The sequence below is a fragment of the Haliotis asinina genome, chromosome 7, assembly GCF_037392515.1.
Source record: "Haliotis asinina isolate JCU_RB_2024 chromosome 7, JCU_Hal_asi_v2, whole genome shotgun sequence".
NCBI classification, from domain to species: Eukaryota; Metazoa; Mollusca; class Gastropoda; order Lepetellida; family Haliotidae; genus Haliotis; species Haliotis asinina.
In genome coordinates, this window is record NC_090286.1 from 269,457 (window position 1) to 284,714 (window position 15,258).

At 46.2% G+C, this 15,258-nt stretch overlaps 1 protein-coding gene across 1 annotated transcript in view; it reads right to left on the minus strand.

Moving 5' to 3' along the window:
* LOC137291767 (trifunctional enzyme subunit alpha, mitochondrial-like) overlaps positions 1-15,258 on the minus strand; it is a 74,415-nt gene that overhangs the window by 27,463 nt on the left and 31,694 nt on the right. The window contains exons 4-6 of the mRNA XM_067823284.1: positions 13,694-13,827; positions 684-822; positions 334-453 (exon numbers count right to left, since the gene is read on the minus strand). Of these exons, the coding sequence (XP_067679385.1) occupies positions 334-453; positions 684-822; positions 13,694-13,827 (393 nt within the window). The remainder of the gene's footprint in view (positions 1-333; positions 454-683; positions 823-13,693; positions 13,828-15,258) is intronic.

The following is a 15,258-nucleotide window of genomic DNA, read 5'->3' on the forward strand; positions in this document are numbered from 1 at the left end:
ATGACTACTACAATTATAAGCAACATGTCAATGTAGGTTGTCTCTGAAATCATCGCTTGCCAAACAACTGTGCTGAACAACAAAGTGTCCAACCTTAGAGTGATGATAAAGCTGTTCATCTGTATATCTTATCCTTCTTTATACAAAGTGATCAATAGGTGAACCTTCCCAGTCCAAAATTAAAAAATGTATTGATTACAAATCTTGTCAAAACTTGTTCCTCATAAAAACAAACCTGACAATCATTTGGTTGATTTATCGACTTAGTGTCTTAAGTCTCTAAATTACATTAAAATGATCACAAATGAACTTGATGCATCACAATGTACTGACAAGTCTTGGCAGTCTTTGTGTGCCCCCTGCTCCCGGTAGAAGACCAAGCATCACTTCCGGTAAAGCAAGACTGGTCTTGCGATCCTTCACAGCCAGCCGGTACTGACATGCAAGGGCCACCTGCAACACATTGACCAGTTACACAACAAAGCCAAACTTCATCCCACTTGATAAACAACATCAATGCACATGGCAGTAGGATACAGTTACCATCTCGTTACATGCTTTAAAAAGAGCGTCTGTGGAAAAACTTTTCATTAACTGGCATGAGAAACATATATATTTATGATGAAATGTTATTACATACTCTAAGTGCCAAATAAAACAAATCTAAAACTGTAGCCACCCACCTCAAGACCACCACCAAGGCACGATCCCATGATGGCAGCGACAATCGGTTTGGGACTTTCCTCCATCGTCTGGAAGGCTTGTTGTCCGGCCTGAGATATTCTCATCACTTCTTCTTCAGTCTTGCAAGAATCAATCATCCTAGAAAAGTAACAGACACACTGAGACAATGTTTTACAGACACACTGAGACTACATTCCCTCCTTTTGAATGCACATCTAGTCATCCTTAACCAGCAACAGAAACTGAGACTACATTCCCTCCTTTTGAATGCTCATCTAGTCACCTTAAAACAGCAACAGACACTGACACTACATTCCCTCCTGCGTAATGCAGGTCTAATCATCCTAAAACAGTAACAGACACTCAGACAACATTCCCTCCTTTTGAATGCTCATCTAGTCACCTTAAAACAGCAACAGACACTGACACTACATTCCCTCCTGCGTAATGCAGGTCTAATCATACTAAAACAGTAACAGACACTGAGACATCATTTCCTCCTTCGTAATGCAGGTCTAATCATCCTAAAACAGTCACAGACACAGAGACAACATTCCCTCCTTCGTAATGCAGGTCTAGTCATCCTAAAACGGTAACAGACATTGAGACATCATTCCCTCCTCAGTAATGCAAGTCTAATCATACTAAAACAGTAACAGACACTGCGACATCATTCCCTCCTTCGTAATGCAGGTCTAATCATCCTAAAACAGTAACAGACACTCAGACAACATTCCCTCCTTTTGAATGCTCATCTAGTCATCTTAAAACAGCAACAGACACTGAGACTACATTCCCTCCTTCGTAATGCAGGTCTAATCATACTAAAACAGTAACAGGCACTGAGACATCATTTCCTCCTTCGTAATGGAGGTCAAATCATCCTTAACCAGCAACAGAAACTGAGACTACATTCCCTCCTTTTGAATTCACATCTAGTCATCTTAAAACAGCAACAGACACTGAGACAACATTCCCTCCTTCGTAATGCAGGTCTAGTCATCCTAAAACAGTAACAGACACTCAGACAACATTCCCTCCTTCATAATGCAGGTCTAATCATCCTAAAACAGTAACAGACACTCAGACAACATTCCCTCCTTCGTAATGCAGGTCTAATCATCCTAAAACAGTCACAGACACTGAGACATCATTTCCTCCTTCGTAATGCAGGTCTAATCATCCTAAAACAGTAACAGACACTGAGACATAATTCCTTCCTTCGTAATGCAGGTCTAGTCATCCTAAAACAGTAACAGACACTCAGACAACATTCCCTCCTTCATAATGCAGGTCTAATCATCCTAAAACAGTAACAGACACTGAGACATAATTCCTTCCTTCGTAATGCAGGTCTAGTCATCCTAAAACAGTAACAGACACTGAGACAACATTCCCTCCCCTTTAATGCAAGTCTAATCATCCTAGAAAAGTAACAGACACACTGAAACAACATTCCCTCCTCCATAATGGAAGTCTAAAATCCTAGAAAAGTAACAGACACTGAGACAACACTCCCTCCTCCGTAATGCAGTTCTAATCATCATAGAACATTGGCATTCAACAGATCCTAATGGTCCGTAACATCATTACTGTGCAATATTCTAGGAATACGATCTCTAGTACATTACAGCCATAAATTCAGCTCAAAGTGAATATGGGCAAAATTTATGTTATGTTCATCTTCTTCACTGACAATATATATAAGAGGTGTAAGGAAAAGCATTCTCTTATTAGGGAATGACACTGTGAATGTGTTGGGTGGAAACCCACATCACATTTTAAATCCATTACTGTCATGATAAGCATACATATATTTGGGCAGATAGAAGGTACTAATTTTTCATGTCACCAAGGAAATATTAGAAGTATTCAAAATGGAACTACTGTCTGATATTTCCCTTGAACAGTATGTATACCTTTAAAGGGACTACTGGGATTTACTAAAATCTAAATATTTTAGATATTTAAATACTTACCTTACCATAGGTCTGTAGCATATTAGCTCAAGCTTCGCTTAACAGGAGATCTGACGGAGATGAATTGCATTCAAACTTGAATGGCTACCTCGCAATCACGACGTTAGGATACGGAAGTATCTGGATCTCCTCACTGCGCATGCGCGCTGATTCCTCGAAAACTTCACTTTTACTTCCCAGTCCGAAGAATACGAAGTGGGGAGGAGCATCCAGTGTTGGGAGGGAGTTACCGCCCTATGGTAAGGTAAGTATTTAAATATCTAAAATATTTAGATTTTAATAAATTTTTTACTTACCTTACCATAGGTCTATAGCATATGGATACAACAGCCTGGACGGTGGTGACAGATTCCCGAGGACCGCCAGTGTGTAATAACTCCCACATATGCCTCAGGGTAGACGGACCACTACTGATTCTCTTGTGGGACGCATCTACCGTCACCTCATCATCAAACGGGAACTGGAACAGAATCAGAGTAGCGGGTCACGTGCTAACCACCGGAGGGTACGGTATCTTATCTCATGTAAGTACAAGACCCCTACAGACCAAGGTAAGAAACAACATACCTTAAAGGGCAATCGGACGAGTAAGTTGCTGAGCAACTACTAGCAGTCCGAATGATTGCCATCCCTCCTTGTCCACTACTGATAAGTCACACAGGTAATGACTAGCAAAGACCGTCAACGACTTCCAGAAACAACCGGCCATGGTATCGGGAACTGAACAGTTCCTGTGCAGGGCCATGGTTGACGCTAATGCCCGGATCTCATGAGGGTTATTAGCTGTCGGGTGAGGGAGACTCTGAGCATCATACGCCGCTAGAATCGTCTGCCTCAACCAGAGCGCTATGGTGTTTCTATTGACTTCCCCTTTAGCCGTCGTCGAGATTGGTAGGAACAATCTCTTCCTAGTACCTTGACGCGGAGCAGACTTCCTAATGTACAGCTTCAACGCCCGGACTGGACACAGTAAGAGTTCCGCTATATCCTCCCGCCCGACTATAGATGAAATAGGCGGGATAGAAAACAATCTGTCCGGCTGGCCTGGCAGCTGGTTTTTAGCCAGGAAATCCCATAGGTGTGCTACACCCTGTCCGGTCTGCTCGAAGAGGACTCTAGTCACGTCACGTGTATCTCACTGACCCTAGCTGCCGTAGCTAAGGCCAGTAAGAAAACAGTTTTTCTAGTAAGCAGTTCAAAGGATGTTGACTCCAAGGGTTCATACGGCCGACCTCTCAAATGTTGGAGTACGACATTCAAGTCCCAAGCTGGAGGGCAAAACTTGACTTTCTGGTCCTCCAGCTTAAACATCGCCACAAATTCCAGGATCTTAGAGTCCCTTCTGTCACCTCTCACAGCCAGTACTGTTTTTAATGCTGACAAATAGGTGCTAATCGTGCTTCCTCTGAGTTTCTTCAAGCAGCGCAAGTATCGTAAAAACTCAGCTATAAACTGGGGCGATGCTGTAAGAGGATCCTGCGACTTCTGGGTGCAAAAACTCTCATAGGTAGACCACTTATCATCATAAAGTGATCTGATGGATGGTCTATGCGCCTTGGCAATAATCTTTGCCACTTGTGATGAATAACCCTTGGCTTTTAACGTCCTTTGCAAATGGACCAATCGCACAGATGAAGCTGCGCTGGGTCCGGATGCAGCAGCGTCATCCTCACAGTCGGTCCCACTCTGGAAGTTGGGAAAAGCTTGCGAGATGGCATAACTCCGGAAACCACGTTCTAGTTGGCCACCAGGGCGCAACCAAAAGCAGACGTATCTTCGCTGTCAATTTGAGCTTCGCCACTACCACTTGCATCAACACAGGGGTTGGGAAGGCGTAAGCGTCTAACCCCTCCCATGACAGGGATAGAGCGTTGGTCGCCCATGCTGCTGGGTCTGGCACTGGAGACACATAAACCGGGAGTTGTGTGTTGAACTTTGTGGCAATGAGATCTATTAGTGGACATCCATGCTCTCTGCATATGAGATGGAACATCTCCGCTTGGAACATCTACTCGATTGGAGACGGCTTTCCTGGACGAGAGAGTGCATCGGCAAGCACATTCCTGCAACCCGGAATGTGTCGTGCTCTTATCTCGATGTTGTTTCTGTCCAACATGCTGGCCAGTAGAAACATCTGATCTAGCAGGGACCTGGATCTTGTCGTACCCTGCTTCCGGATCAGCCATACCACAGTCGAGTTGTCTGATATGATCAGCACATTGGAGTGACGCAGAAGTGGTACCCAATTATCTAAGGCCCGAATTACCGCCTCTAATTCCAGGTTGTTGATGTGCCAACCTGCCTCCACGTCAGACCACTGCCCCAAGGTGGTCTGGTCGCCTAAGTGCGCTCCCCAACCTTGGAGCGACACGTCCACGAACAGTTCGTGATCCTGCACGAATTCGCTCAAACAAAGTCCTTCGCAGACATTCGACTGGATCGTCCACCACCTTAAGTACTCGTGGAGATGGACCGGAAGTAGTTGACGTGTCTGAACGTCATCTGTTTGTATGTAAGGATGGATGAAGCGTTGTAGTGGACGCAGCATTAGCCATCCCCTGCGCGTTAGATCCTGCGCCGACGTGAGGAGACCCAGGAATGCCTGCCACTCTCTTAGGTGTAAAGGCTCAGACAGTGCCCTCAGCACAAAACGGGAAATTTTCTCCCAACGATCGGGCGGAATCCGATTCCGATCGAGCTGCGTCTGGAAGAGGCCCCCGATGAATACTAGCTCCTGGGTAGGTTGCAACTGCAACTTCTCCCTGTTTAGCAGCCACCCCAGCAGCTCCAGCAGACGAATGACTGAGGAGACAATTGTCGATGTATGGATCGAACTCTATCTGCCATAGATGCAGATAGTGAGTGATGGGAGTCGTGATCCTGGTGAATAACCACGGGGCCGTAGATATGCCAAACGGCAGGACTCGCCACTGGTAATGGTGACCCTCAAATACAAACCTGAGAAACTTTCTGTGCGCCAGATGGATCGGGACATGTAGGTAAGCATCTTGAATATCCAGGCTGCACAACCATGCACCCGGAGCCAACTTGAGTCGTAGCTGGTCCAGGGAGATCATCTTGAAGTGTGGCGGCTCCATCAGATAACGCTCGTGGAAAGCCACCATGTTGTGAATCATCCGGAACTTGTTTGAGTCTTTTTTGGGAACAAGGAAGATCGGGGAGTAGAACCCTGGTGAGAGGTGTGGGGCCGGTACTTCCTCGATGGCGCACTTTCCCAGCAACACTGCGATGTTGTCCCCAACAGCAGACTTTGCGACTCCGAGTACATGCGTACCTCTGGGTGTGATGTTAACAGCAGGGGTTGAACTAACAGAAGTTTGTAGCCTCTGTTTAGAATTCCTGTCACATAGGAATCCCCGAGGATAGGCCACTTCTTCCAGTCTCCCGTCTACTGGTGTCGGGAATACTGGCACGGCTGGTGGCGGGAGGTACCAGTCGTGACAGGTAACGCACTCAACGTCTTGAATAGGGGCGCTTGCCTCTCCCTCTGAACGGAGTGGCAGAAGCGTCCCTGTTGGTGTCGGCACGTCTGCGGCGTTCCGAGGACACAAGTCTCTAGCCTCGAACCCTGGAAATGGCTGATCTGACTGATTCCCTCCTAGGGATATAGCGCCTTCTGCCCCCTTCTTGCGATCCCGATCTGCGACGAAAGGCAGAAGACTGTGCCTCAAAAACCGACAATGAGACCTCCGTATTCCTGAGGTCGGCATGTTCTTTATATACCTCCGGTATAGCGTCCCCAAAGAGCACTGAGGAAGAGAAAGGTGCCCTTATCAGCTTTTTCTTGAACTCCTCCTGCCAAGCACAAGCATCTAGGAATCCAGACCTGCGAACCACCGTGGTCATGGCCAACGCAGTCCTAATATGGCCCAACAAGTCATGCAGGACTTTACCCTGCCACACAAAGAGCGATGACAAGTGCTCCAGTCTAGATTCGTTATTTTCTGTAAGATCTAATGCTGCCGCTGCGGTGGCTGAAGCCAGTGTCGAAATCGGTTCAAACTATGTCGCAACTCAGCATCAATAGCTTGCAGCCTCGAATCTTGCACCTTGTAAGACGTCGACGAGGATAGCCTCTTGATAGCCTCGTCCAGTTCTGCGCCCGAATCAGCAAAATCCAATCCATGAATCTTATAATCCTGTTTCTTAACCTTAGGCGTCCTTATGGTTGCACTTACTGACAACTTGGCAAAGTCCTTGTTAAGCAAAGAAATAGCATCTGCTACCATCGGGTGAGGCGGGATCAACAGTTCCGACTCAATCCTAATAGAGTTGTCATTGTTAACACCTGACATAGGTGAAGGACAGTCCGGGAGCCTATCAGCGTTCCAATCGAAAACAGCAGATAACGGCAAGTAGGATCCCTCATCATCCTCATGCTGTGTAGGATCCTCCTCATAGTCAGTTCTTAGTCTGCCATCCACGACATAGTAGACTTACGCCTCCTGAAGGATGACTGCCTAGGACGTGGCGATCCTGATGTAGACCTAGACTGTCTATCTCTGTGCCTACGAGAGCCCGATCTACCACGGCGCTCAAGCGATCTAGACGTTGAGCTTCTGCAAGCGTTTGCAAGCACTCAATGAACTACTGCAAGGGCTCCTAGATTGCGGTCTCCTACCACCAGGAAACTCTGAACGTCTCCTATCCCAAGGCACATCGTTAGCATTACCAAAAGCAAACACCTCCGATCCAGACGACGGTCTGCTCACAGTAGGTCTGGTTTGGGATGCGCCACTAAGCACTGGCGCAGATGCACGAACACTATCTTTGCCCTGCGCCGAAGCTACCAAGTCTGATCCAGGCTGAGTTGAGCCAATCAGCGGTGTCACGTTAGATGCGCCTGGCGTTAATCCGGGGGTAGGCACCATAACGCCCTAAGAATCCTCTGTACTTCGGGATGAGCAAGGGCGTCTGACCTCATCACATCAACCCAGCCCCCTGCCTGGGTGGAAGGCAAAGGCATAGGCGTAGGCACTGAAAGCTGAACAGATGATGGAGCATGCGCAACGTCCGACCTCGGCGCCTGCGACGGCTCAGGCCTCTGACACGCCCCCAGAAGAGCAGGCGTTCCCAAAAGAGACAAAGGGAAGTCTGATGGTAGATTCTCCGGCGAGCCGGGAAGAGACAGTCTAGAGCCCGCTGAGTTGTTGAGACCTTCTTTTTTTAACGACTGCTAAATAGGTATTGAAGTCTTGTGGAGAGAGGTCCGCACAAACCGAGCACCTCTGACGTAAGGAGCAGGGTACCGCCGCACAATCCGGACAAACAGCGTGGGGATCCTTGCCGGATTTACGACTCTTGCAAATCTGACAAAAATGTCGTGTCATAACACTCTGATAAAACAGGGTGGAAAACAAACACCCCTAACACAAAATGGACCATGCCACACATCGTGCTACACGTGTGCAATGGACAAGTGAAATGATTATCACCTCAGCTGCACAAAGCAATAAATTGAATAATCCTGACTGTGGAGGGCATCAAAGAAAGAAAATACATGCCCTATCATAACAAATAACCATCCAAGAAACAGAAGGAGGTAAATGCACGAAAAAGATTGAGACACGATGACATGTGTCACGCAAGGTAGCCGGCATGTGTAAAACTGTGTAAAAATCGACACAATGATAGAAAGAATGCATACCAACTGCAAAACTCTTGGAAAAAAACAAGCAAGTATCGAAAAAATTATGACTTAATTCGATCAAGAAAAAAATCTATGCAATCCACAACCGTCTGTCTCAGACGACACTTGAAGTAAAAGTGAAATTTTCGAGGAATCAGCGGGCAAGCACAGTGAGGAAATCCAGATACTTCGGTATCCTGACGTCGTGATTGCGAGGTAGCCATTCAAGTTTGAATGCAATTCATCTCTGTCAGATCTCCTGTTAAGCGAAGCCTGAGCTAATATGCTACAGACCTATGGTAAGGTAAGTAAAAAATTTAGTATCCCTAGATAGTAGCTTTCATTGTGGTACCCATGAAATATTGTGACGTCATGGCCAGTGATTGAAATAATTTTTCAACTCAACCTCACAGCCGGACTGGTGGCCCATAAATGTCACCTGTTCAGCTTGAAAGTTGCCTGCCCACCTTTAAGTAACCCTCTCTTTGACTGGCTCTTATTGAACCATCTTTCTACAAATATCCAATCATAGCGTAGCTTACTAAGCCAGATAGTTTGTGTCCTATTGCTATCTTCACTGGCTGAAGAGGTGTCCATGTATAATTATGGAATATGCTCGTAGCTTTCATTCATCTTTCTTAAATCAAAATATGACATGACAATTAAAATGGAACGATCATCATGAGAGCTAACTGAAAGTAGGTCAACCTTAAAAATTTCAGCCAGACAATCGGGCTGGTGGAGAGAACTTCCAGGCAGCCCAAATAAAAATTTACCGACCACGGGCAGCCAGACAGGCCGTTATTTCGATCACTGGTCATGGCCAGTTCTAAGGTCACTTTCTCATGTTAATTCCACTTTACAAGCCTTCTGAGATGTGATGTCCACATGTAACATCATCCTTATGGGAGGATCTCAATGACTGGTAAAAGCTAGACCGTGACAGATCTTAGAGACCATGCTAACAGTAGACTCAAGAACCCTTTAGTTGTGAGAACTCGGTTCTGTGCAACAGTTACTGAAGCAAATGACATATTAATATGGCATTGGTTGAAGCAGAAGGAGATGATGATTTCGCCAGATCATGGAAGTCTTCATCAATAGGCAGAAGTAGAAAAGGAGCATTGCAGATCTCAGGCACTCTCTTGCTGATAGATGGTATCGCAAGTCTAATGTGCTCTGGTGATCCAATTAGATAAGATTTAATCTTGTCACTGTCTGCCACAATCTGTGTGGGCCTCACACACTGCACCCATCGGGTGAAACTGACCTGGGTCTTCAGCGTTATGAACAAACACTTTTTCTGCTTCTGCTACTAGAAGGATTTGCACAAACCAGCATGGACATCTTTTAACACACTGTGTATCATGATTATCGTTAGACGGACAGTGGCATCCATCTCCATGCCAGTATGATATGGGATGCAACATAAGTAAACTTTGACTATGTATTTATTTGTTACACTGCTGTACTGAGTCTAACAAACTTGTTAAAATCTAAATATTTCAGATATTTAAATACTTATGCATATTACCTCAAGCTTCGCTAGAAGAAATCAGACAGTCGTTGATTCGCCATTCCCTAAATCCAAGGGAACTCCAAAGAAAAACCGACGCACCCTGAGGGTGAGGTTAACTTTCAGACCAACTGTAAGTGACGTAATTACCTAATGGGCGGCCGGCCGGGTAAGTTGCTGGGCAACCACCAACGGACCAAAAGACTGTCGCCCCTCCTCAACCGCCAAGTCCCTCAAGTAGTGGGAAGCAAAGACGGTCGACGACTGGCAAAAGCAGCCTTCCATAATCTGCGGCACTGTACATTCTTTTGTAGGAACGTCTCTTTGAGGCTGACTTCCTGATGTAACATCGAAGGGCTCTAACAGGACACAACAGCTCCTCCTCCAAGTCACGCTGTCCCAAGACTGAAGATAACGGAGGAATGGAGAACAGCCTGTCAGGAATGGCTCCTCTGAGGTGTTGTAGGACGATGTTGAGGTCCCAAGCTGGAGGGCAAAACTTGACCTTATGGTCCTCCAATTTGAATGCGTTAAGTGCAATGAGCTCCGGCACCTTGGAAATGTGTTTAACTGCTTTCACAGCCAGGACAGAGTTAAGAGCCGACAAATATGTTCCTAAGGTACTGCATCTAAGATGCTTGCGCAGGAACAAGGGGAAGTTCGCAACAAACTGTGGAGAGGCTGACATAGGGTCTTGCGATCTTTGGGCCCAATACTTTGGGCTCAAAGGAGCGCAACTTGTCATCGTATAGGGACCTGGTAGAGACTCGATGTGCATGAGCTATAACGCTCGCCACACACGAGGACTGCAAATGACCCAGCCATGCAGACGCCGCAGATCAGGAAACCATGGTCTGGCTGGCCACCAAGACGCGACCAAAAGCAGTCACAGGCTCTGCGTCTGCTTGATCTTGGCGACCACTTCTGAGAGAAGGATTGGAGGTGGGAACGCTTATGCGTCCAGACCTTCCCACGACAGGGACAGTGCGCCGACTGCCCACTCCTGCGGATCTATCACGGGAGACACATATGTCGGGAACTGGTGGTTGCAGCTGGTCGTGAAGAGATCCACCAGGGGTCTCCCGTGAAGCAGGCAAAGCTGGCGAAACACGTCTGGATGGAGCATCCACTCCATCGGGGACGGCCTGCCGGGACATCACAGCACGTCTGCCAGAATGTTCTTGCAACCGGGAATGTGCTGAACCACGACCACAATCCTGTTGCTGTCGAGAAAATCCGCTAGTAGGAACATCTGGTCCAGAAGTAGTTTGGACCTGGTCATGCCCTAGTTCTGGATAACCCAAACGACTGTAGAGTTGTCAGACGCCACAACGGGTTTGGTGTCTGTGAGAGTAGGTAGCCAGTGGTGCACTGCTAAGATGACAGCTTGCATTTCCAGGTTGTTGATGTGCCACTGTTTTTTGGCGCCTGACCACAGCCCTGAGGTCGTCTGGCTGTTCAAGTGGGCGCCCCACCCCAGCAGGGACGTCCACAAACAGCTCGTGGTCGTGACTGAAGTCTCTCAAACAAACACCCGCGCAGACATTCGACTCCACCATCCAAAAGCAGAGATACCGATGCAGGTAGGGAGGTAGAGGAAACGATGACTTGAGATCGTCCTCCCAGATGAACGGCAACAGGAACCTCTGTAATGGCCGCAACATGAGACATCCCCTGTGAGTGAGATCTTGCGCCGATGTCAAAAGACCCAACAGAGATTGCCACTCTCTGAGGGTCAAAGGTTGAGACAAACCACGATCCACAAAGGCGAGAATCTTCAACCCTGCCAAGATTGACCTGGGTCAGAAACAGGCATCCGATGAAGGTCAATTCTTGCGTTGGTTCCAGATGTGATTTCTTGGTGATGACAATCCACCCCAGTTGATGTAACAGGCGGGTCGAGAAGTCTAACTGTTTGGGTAGCAACCGAGGACAGGAGTGGTTGAGAAGACAGTCGTCTATGTAAGGATCGAAATCCACTCCCCTGAGAAGAAGAAACCAGGTAACAGGCAGTGTGATTCTAGTGAAAAGCCAGTGACGTCATCCGGAAGTGTGGAGGTTCGGCCAGATACAGCCTGTTGAAGGCCGCCATGTTGTGTATCATACGCATCTTGTTGGAATCTTTGGCACCAGGAAGATGGGTGAGTAGAACCCCGGGGAGAGATGACGCTCCAGCACTGTCTCTATGGCTCTCGTCAACAGAATACTGATGTACAATGCTAGGAGAGCTTGCTGATCTTGTGAATACACATGCAACTGGGGAGTGAAAGTTAGCAGTGGAGTCCCAACTAATGGCAGTTTGTAGCCGGACTTTAGGATTTTGCTCATGTATGCGTCCCCCAGGAATGACCAGTTGGCCCAGAAGACCCCTAGTCTTCCACTGACTGGAGCTTGCCCCTACCTCATCCGGGTGCTGAGGGAGTATCCCAGTTACATTCCTGTGGCTTGCGTTGGGTATCGGCATCCTTGCCGCGACAGCACCCACTACCAAAGAAGGGACGGATCGACTCCCTCCTTGGGATGTATCTTTTCTTCGAAACTACCTCAGGCTCTACCACGAAAGGCCGAACCCAAGGTCTCGAACGTAGATAAGGCAACCTCAGTATTAGTCAGCTCCGCATGTTGTTTATACACTGCAGGAATCTTGTCAAATAGGAACTTGGAGGTGAATAGCGCACAGAGTAACTTGCGCTTCAATTCCTCTTGCCAACTACAGCCGTCTAAGAACTCACAGTGACATACCGTCATAGTCATGGCCAAGGCCGCCCGCAGATGTCCCAAAAGATCATGGAGTACCTTGCCCTGCCAAGCAAATAACGTAGTCAGGTGGTTAATTCTAAACGCGTTATCCTCAGATAGGTCCATCGTCGCCGCCAATGTTGCAGAGGCCAGCACGGAAATAGTCTTCAGCATACGCTTAAGTTCCGTGTCCATGGGGGCCAACTTAGAGTCCTGCACACTGTATGATGATTGGGAGGAGCCCGACAAGCGTTTAAGCGATTCGTCCTGGATAGCACCACTGTATGCAAAGTCCAAACTGTGATTTTTATAATCTCCTGGACTTAGATGCCTTAATGATCGGGGTCAAGGAGAGTTTGGCAAAATCCTCGTCTAGAAGGGCCACAGCGTCTGCCACCATCGGAGCTCCAGAGACAGGTGCATAGCTGCTGGATTGCTACAGTGCGCCAAAGGAGAGGGGCAGTCTGGCAGCCTGTCAGCAATCCATTCAAATACTGCTGACAAGGGAAGATACGTCCCGTCCTTATCGCCAGCATCCCCTGCCTCCTCCTCATAGTCAGGGCAGAAGAATTGTTCTTCTAGGTCTTCCCATGACACTGATGTTGACTTGCGCCGCTGAGTAGACGAGGGTACAGAAGCGTGAGCACCTAACTCTTTAGAAGAAAATCTGGGATTTGGCAATCCAGTGACTTACATCATAAATGAGCATTGATCTGCACAATTCAGATACCATGATGCTTTGACAAAGTGAGTAAGTCTGAAAAATCAGTGCCATTAGTTACCTCTCACATGACTGCTCACACAAACATATGCATGAATTATAATAGTAACACAATAACACAAGGGTTCAAAAGTAGCCTTGATCTCACAATAGTTAAAATTATTATCTGAAAGTCACAACACTAAATTTATTAACTATTGTTTAAACTGTTCTTGGTTTTGAGACTTTGTGAACAATTAATTTGGAAAAATATATGTCTAAACAAGTTTCCAGCACCACAAAACTCAACAGCTTGTGACAAGATGCAACAACAGCCAGAGACAGCTAATGACAGCAAATGACATGCACATATACATCTAACCTTTGTTTAACAATAATTAAAATGCAAACTACAACATATTTACCCAATATCTGCGCCTGCAATGAAACATCCTGGTTTTGAGGATATGAGAACAACGCTGCTAACGCTGCTGTTATTCTGGACCTCATTCAGGACTTCCAAGAACTCCGCCTGGACCTCCACTGACAAGGTATTAACCTGCAACAAATATTACAAAGCAAAAACTCTAAATACTTCCTTCTCTGTACCCTGCTCAGACCAAAATGATGTTACATGTTATATGTGATTACACTTAGGTACATACAAATTCTAGTGTTATTGTGAAGTTATTCATGATTCGAACTCAGACTCTCTGAGCAAGTCACCATATCACCAGCCTCCAAAGTCAGCAACAATGGCTTCCACAAAAATGGATGTCTGACAACCTGTAGTCCAGATCACATACTTTGTGTTGCCCTCAGACAGTTGTAAATTAGTAGTTTCCATGTCTAAAGCTATGAATACTCATAGCTGCTAGGAAAGGGTGAAATGTAACATACCACATAACATACCACATATCATCACATACACCCCACATATCAGAAAACTGATTCTGAAAATCAAATATCTCATAAGCCCATCAGAATTCTTACATGTGCTTAAAAAAAGCCTTCCACTGTTTGTTATGTGTGTAACTCCTGTACATGGGGCTACTTTGAGTTGACAAACTGACATCAAATCGGTGCTAATGATATATACAATCAACTCCTGATGGGTCAAATGCTGGCATCTCAAATATAATGCATCACTAGAAGTACCTGCCAGTCCTGACCATATTTTCTACCATCATAAACATACCTATGTCTTGAATGCACCAATAAGTCAAATTTATTGCTTGGTCTCCAATGTTTCAGCTGTATTTCATTCATAACCAAAGAACATGTTTGAGTTAAATCATTATTCATTTATGCACTCACTTATTTCACTCAGTGTCATCCAGGGATAATTTAAGAGACTGTTGTATCACCTCGTAATAAATATGGAGGTGAGGGTACATGTCTCCACACACATAGCCACTGGTAGAAGTCTTTGAGGGGCTTAAACATTATCGCCATCATATCCTTCCTAAAGGTTTATAGTCACTTGAGACAAGATGCTGAAGCATGATGGAAAGATCAAAAGTTTACTGAATTGCCAAACCCAAACAATCTGTTGAACCATGGAACTTTGGTGACTTGCTGTACCAACTCCGCAAACTGATATATACTGAACTGCCAAACAGCCTGAACTGGTGCAATTCACTGAACTGAACTGGCTTGCTGAACTGGTGTAGTTCTCTTAACTGAAGTAACCTTCATGTTCATGTCGCCCAAATGAACCTGGTACAGATTGCTGAACAAACTGGCCTTCAAAACTAATTTGAGCCGCCGAACCAAACTCGCCCTCCAAAATGGTGCAGTTAACTGTACCGAAATGACCTTTCAAAATTGGTTCCCTTTTCCCTAACAGGACTGGTGCGGATTACCAAAGCAAATTGGCCTTTCAAACTGGTTGTGACCAAAACAAACTGGCCCTTTGAACTTATGTGGTTCAGGATTAATCAAACTGGTACAATGATTCATGAGACATGAAGCTGACACTGGACCGTCA